This window comes from Poecilia reticulata, linkage group LG12 (assembly GCF_000633615.1).
Source record: "Poecilia reticulata strain Guanapo linkage group LG12, Guppy_female_1.0+MT, whole genome shotgun sequence".
NCBI lineage: Eukaryota > Metazoa > Chordata > Actinopteri > Cyprinodontiformes > Poeciliidae > Poecilia > Poecilia reticulata.
This window is the reverse complement of record NC_024342.1, coordinates 16,461,585-16,467,676: the sequence shown is the minus strand read 5'-3', so window position 1 is coordinate 16,467,676 and position 6,092 is coordinate 16,461,585. Positions and strand designations below refer to the sequence as shown.

The following is a 6,092-nucleotide window of genomic DNA, read 5'->3' as shown; positions in this document are numbered from 1 at the left end:
GATAGTTTAGGTTTAGTTTCTTACAGAAGGATTTAGAGCTTTACTCCCAAGTTTAGTGTACAGCATTTCTTATTTTGTAAATACTTTTTAGTGATGCAAGTTCTTAACATTTAAAGGAGCTACACTTTTATAAAAGCTATTTGTAAAGTCGTGTTAAATTTCTGTTCATTCATGAACATTAAGTAATTTTCCTGCAGGACTGACCTTCTAGTAATGGTTTGATAAGCTTTTTTTCCCCAACAATTTATTCCATCATTCCACATGAAACATGAATAATAATTTGACTTTAAAAATACTGTTTACAATAATAATGAAAAAAGACCTTTAACGTCTCTTTTGAATTACCAGTATTAAATGTGACTGGATGTACACCCTTTTACTTCATCCGTCTTCCTAAATAGCACTCTGCAACACTGATGCAGTTCAGATCATCATGGAAACGAAACGTGAAGACACTTTAAGTAACCTGCTAAAAAGCTAATTATAGTGTGTATAAATGGGGGCATTAGCAGCAAAAACTTCAACCTCATTTTAGAGAAATATCTTTAGTTTAAAGTCGGCAACTGTCGCTGGAGCATTATTCAATGAACTGCAGTGCCTATTTTGTTGTACCACAGCTTCGCTTTTTCCATTCTGCTGTGCAAGGCTGCTGATAAACCGGACATGTTCCTCTTGCTCAGAGACGATTAGCTCAGGCTCCTGTGGGAGAGGAACCAGAGCCTCCACGACCTCTGGAACACACTTCAGATAAATAAGAGTGGGCCGAGGAAAAGCATGGCTTGTTAAGAGGATTAGGCTACATGTGGAATACAGATTGTCCTTTAATAAAATTCAGTGTATTGAATTTATTTTTTGCATGCATCATCAAAATACGGATATCTTCTTAAAAACAAAGAGGAAAAAAGAAAAACATTTCCAGAAACGGATCAGAGGAATAATTTTAAATATGGCGTACAGAAATAGGAGAACAAATTTGAGGACTAAATAGGTGGATACTGCCATCTAGTGCACGACGGTTAAACTACAATCTCTTTCAAAAACATTTTGTTTCCGACACAGATGATTTATCAGAAATTTTTTTATTTATTTTCAGCGTATTCAATCAGAAATTATCTATTAATACTTGCACATATGACATGATGATTTCATTCAGACACTCTGCCACGCATGATAATTAGAAACGGGTCACACAAGACAATGAAGGCAACACAAAGGGACACTGCAAAAAAAGATTCACATCATCTTCACTGGAAGGATGCTTCACTGGTTAAAAAAAATGCTAAATGAAAAATATTCAACCCTTACTCAGCCAAAACAAAGCGTTGATCAGTGGAAGGGCTCAGAAAATAAAGGTTTACACCTGCAAAGATGAAAGGAATATTTCTTTGATGAGTGAGTTTCTTTGGTGATGTTAAAAGAGATGAAAGGCACACAGTGATCTCATAAATAAAGCAGCAAAAACCAACTGTTACAAAGTCCTGACTATAGGATAACATAAAGTTAACTTTAGTAATCCTTCAAAAAAGCATTTCTAACTTTTTCTTCCAATTTAAGGAATGGGCATATCCGTAACACCAATTATACATAAAATACATTAAGCAAGGTATAATCAGAGTAATAAATAGGACAAAAAAAAAAAAAGATGCAAAACACCCCTTTTTAAGAACCTTTGAAAACTGGACTCAAGTTACGCCCTGAAGGAGTCGTGGGTCACTCCTGAACCTCAAGCCCAGCTTCATCCTCAGACATCAAACTGTGTAGTCCAGCTCTGCGTTTAGGTTTGAGTACATCTCATAGATGGCATCTACGGTGGGCGTGTAATTTACCAGGAAGAGACGCACGTTTGCCAGACAGTCCTCGTCTTTTACTTCTTGTCCCTTTGACAGGGCCTTGAGGAAGTTTGATCTGTAGGGAGCTGCAATTAGTGCTGCCTGAAGGACACACACAGAGAAACCGAGAGGAAAAGTGAAACCACTGGTTACTGTAATGCTGTGTCAACTCAAAAGTCACATGATAGTCTGCGTAATATCGCAAGGAAGCAAAAAGAGAAAAGAATTTTTCTAACCTAACGCAACTTCACAGTATAAAATAAAATAATAAAAGAGTCCTTTGCACACAACATGTCCAGTTTTCAGCTTTCTCTGCAGCTCGGAATCTCAAAAATCGTATCATTTTGTGATGGGCGAATGATTCATACAAAAGCACCAGCAGGTTTTGGTGTGGAAGCTACTGCTGAGGGAAGGAGGAGTTAAATACTTTCTTAGCATTAGTTGGAGCTTTCCCGACCCCACTAAGGGACAAGGGTGTACAGAAAATGGATGGATGGATAGTTGGAGCTTAAAGTTAAATCAGACAAAACAGATGTGAACACAAACAAAAGGCAGGAACTACTGACATGTAGAGACATTCCTGCGCTTCAGTCAGGCTGCCTGAGAGCGAGAAAGAGTGAGACTTTCAGCAGATACTAGGAAGGCTAAATGGAGGAAAGGTTTTGTCCTTTTGGGCCTTCAATATGGAGATGTTGGCAGTCATTTGGAAACCTCAGCGTTTGGAAAAACATCCAATTTTTCTTTGGAATACGCACACACACACACGCACCCCCCCACACAGACACACACCCACACACACTCACACACAGCTGTTTCAAGGATGGCAAAACCAAAGCTTTCTGAACCACTGAATCAGTGAGAGACAATTGTGTTGAAATGTTTCAGGTAAATATGACGCCAACTTGTGGTCAAACTTCAGCATTGCACCTGGGCGGAATAGTTAAGGGCTCCGGAAACTCCAACGGGGTTTAGATTGTACCCTGTTTCTAGGCACTGCTGGTTAAACAACCCCACTCTGAGTTCATACATGGTCAAACACTTTGCCAATATGATTGAATGAAGCTTCTTTTGGGAAGCCAACCTGATTTTTTATTTTTTTTTTAAATCAAGTGAAACAATGTTTCGAATCATCTTGTCGTTATCATCGCGCCTCTAGAGACTGGTACTCAGTTGAGTCATCTGTTTGGAGAATTGCGTCACCAATCGAAGCTGCTGAAGACTGTCCACAAGAACCGCTACTCTGGTACACACATGGTGTGTCATTACCTCTGTTTTGTCCTCAATATTTAATGACCGCTCGCTCACACCAAAAGGTGTAGAAAAATGTTTTTGCTTGTCCTGGTCTCATTGAGATGACCTGTGAAATATTGTTCCTTTGCTCTTTTGAAAGATATGACAGAAATAAAGCCTTTACTAAACACACAAAGAAACAAGCATTTTATCCTAATTATCAAAGTAATTAGGATTTGATGAACATATAGATTAAAACCAACAAACTGAAGGTGATATTCTGGATGCAAGAGATTATTGTGCAAGAGTGACATAATACCAACAAAACATTTCAGGTTTCAAATGAAGTGTTTCTTCCACGTTGACCTTCTACTTACGCTAAAAACTTTTTGAACAATCCAGCCGTGGTATTTCTTCAGAGCGTGTTCATAGGCTTTGGTGATATTGACCTGAATGAGGTTAGGGTTGTTCTCATCTCTGTCTCCATCTGCCAAACTCTGCAACAAAACCTGTATGAAACGGAGACCCCTGCAGGAGGGAGCAGAAAGCACAGCCATCTATTGCTACATAATATAAGGGAGCTTAAAGTACAATGTATATAGTATGTATTCATGTCTCCTTAGTCATGTTATAGCCATAAACGTCAGTGTGTTATGTTGAATGTTTGTCTTAAATCAACACTATGTAGTACTCAAGTGTTATAAATGTTTCATTTGTTTTACAAACAAAAATCTGAAAAGTGTGACGTGCATTTATCTTCATCACCTCTGAGTCAGCCCTTACTGCCACTTAGGATCGGTGTTCTGCTGGATGGTGAACTTTTGCCTTTTACCCAAATCTGAAGACTTTTGCAGCCTGTAGCCATTTTCCATTCGACTTTTACTTTATCGACTTCACTACATGTTTCTGTTATCTTAGTGAATTCCTTTACGCTCCTTTGAGGGTCATCCAGGAACAACTGACAACAGGTCGCACTGAGGAAGTAACTCTGAGTTTGTTATGCAACCAAAGTAAATTTGTACTAGTAAAGTAACCAACAAAGGGGGTCTCACACACAACCAAGAATCTTTCCTCATCCGTTGTTAATTTACCAACTATATTCATTATTGAAGGCAATACATTTATCTTTGGATCCAAAAGAAATCTTAATTTCAATCTCATAGTTGAAGTAAACATCCCACTCTTTAGGCAATGCATCAGAACATCTGTGTGGCCAGGCAGATGCAACAATTGGAAATTATGTGCAAACATAATTATGTACATAATTTCCTATACCCTGATCCTTTAACCGGGTGACACATTCTGAGCACTCTTATCCTGCTAAAGTGAAGCATCCCCACACCATGATACATCTTGATAGCTTTTTATGGCAGGCATGGTACCTTCATGCTTATCTGCAGTATTAGTTTTATGATACATGTACTCTTTCACATGCAGGTGCAAAAGTTCAGATTCTGACCAGAAATAACATTGTATAAAATTTGCTTTATCTCCCATGTGATCTGGAGAAAATGCAAATTGAACTTCTTACGGCTTTCGCCGGATTTGTAGAGTGGACGACTAAGTTTTCCCAGTAAAACAGCAATCTGTTTCGCAGTATTTTACTTTGGAGTATCTGATTGAAGGGCCTTGCATACAAACGTCTGCCTGCCACACTTTTGAGATTTTTCTAAGCAAAAAAAAAAAACGGCTCCTATGAAATCCAAATAAAGTCCATCAAAGTTTGGAAAATTTCAAGGGGAATAAAAACTTTTACTTCATGGCAGAAGAGAAAGTAGCTCACCTCTTGAGCCACATCAGAGCTAAAGTCGCTCCGACTTTAGGCCATTGTCCTTTGTGGGTTTCTCTCTCTGCTTCCACAATATCCTGCAAGGTGACATACTTTGCAGGATCCTGATCATAAACTGCTCTAATTTTCTAAGGAGAAGAGGAAAGCACATTTGGTTCAAGTTTGCATAAAAGTAAGTGCTCCATTAAGCCCCATCTGGCGCTTTAAATGTATAGCAGTAGTATGAAAATACATAGAAGAGCTGAGAGTGTGCCTGTATCTCACCGTTATATTCCCATTAATGTCAGATTTGATGATTGAAAACACTTTTGATCCCAAGCAGTCTGCAAGAGAAACGGACATTTGAGAGCGCAGCAATGAAATATGAATGACTTCACGGCGCATGTGCCCAGCTGAGAGGGCAGAGTGAACGCGAATGGGAGCTCAGGGGGAGAGGTGGAAAAAAAAAAAAAAAAAAAAAAAAACCTTGAATGGATAGTTTCAGTAAAGTCACAAAGGGGTCAATGTTCGCTCTGTTCAGCGTGTAAAACAGTTTCTCTTTACATAAACCCACCGCTACAGATCCAACTTCCTCCCCATGACATTACTGCCGTTTCTGTTGCGTAAAATTGAAATATCTCCTCGTAAAAAGCGATCGCACCGAGATAAAAGTCAAATGTTAAGTCATTGAAATAACTTATGGGAAACTGATCAGCCCGGCGTTCGAATAAAAGTCACCTGCTGAGTTCGTTTAGTTGATCAGGTGGAACTTTACTCACCGAAAAACGGAGGCAGGGTCGACACATTGTCCAAGAACGTCTTGGTGTCAACAGACTTGTCTGCAGGAAGTTCTGCAAATTGATTGTCCAATAAAAGAGACATCGTACCGTGTTGTGACAGCGGCGGTAGAGCAACAGCAGCTCTCTTCTGGAAAAAAAAAAAAAAAAAAACGAGAGCGGAAAAACCCGGAACTGTATTCTTGTCAGATGGGTGTGGAAGAGCTTCCAGCCCACATCATCATCATCATCATCATCATCATCATCGCCGCTGCTTTTCTTCTTCTCCAACAGGTGGCAAATAACGCAGGGGAGCGAGATAAACGCGACGCACGCAAAAAATAAAGACAACGAGCAATTTGAGGTTAGTTATAGTTTATTACACGCTAGACGGACAGAGGCGGGAGGCTCAAACCTACAGGGAATTAAATACCAGGTTTGACGCCAGAGTGGAACGACTAAATAGGCTCGAAATTCAATATATATATA

At 39.3% G+C, this 6,092-nt stretch overlaps 1 protein-coding gene across 1 annotated transcript; it reads right to left on the bottom strand.

Moving 5' to 3' along the window:
• Positions 1 to 830: 830 nt before the first annotated feature.
• LOC103473762 (glycolipid transfer protein-like) lies at positions 831 to 5,783 on the bottom strand. The gene is made up of 5 exons (XM_008424232.2): positions 5,607 to 5,783; positions 5,113 to 5,171; positions 4,843 to 4,976; positions 3,437 to 3,587; positions 831 to 1,931 (listed from the first exon to the last, which is right to left on the bottom strand). The coding sequence occupies exons 1-5, from the start codon at positions 5,707 to 5,709 to the stop codon at positions 1,749 to 1,751; spliced, it is 630 nt and encodes a 209-aa protein (XP_008422454.1). The 5' UTR covers positions 5,710 to 5,783; the 3' UTR covers positions 831 to 1,748.
• Positions 5,784 to 6,092: the final 309 nt, after the last annotated feature.

What these genes read in the sequence shown, in the direction of transcription:
- LOC103473762 (XM_008424232.2), bottom strand. Translation starts at nt 5,709, where the DNA reads ATGTCTCTTTTATTGGACAATCAATTTGCAGAACTTCCTGCAGACAAG. An exon ending in ACATTAATGGGAATATAACG is followed by an intron (nt 4,977 to 5,112) that starts GTGAGATACAGG and finishes TCTTCTCCTTAG; the next exon opens with AAAATTAGAGCAGTTTATGA. An exon ending in TTGTTCAAAAAGTTTTTAGC is followed by an intron (nt 1,932 to 3,436) that starts GTAAGTAGAAGG and finishes TGTGTCCTTCAG; the next exon opens with GCAGCACTAATTGCAGCTCC.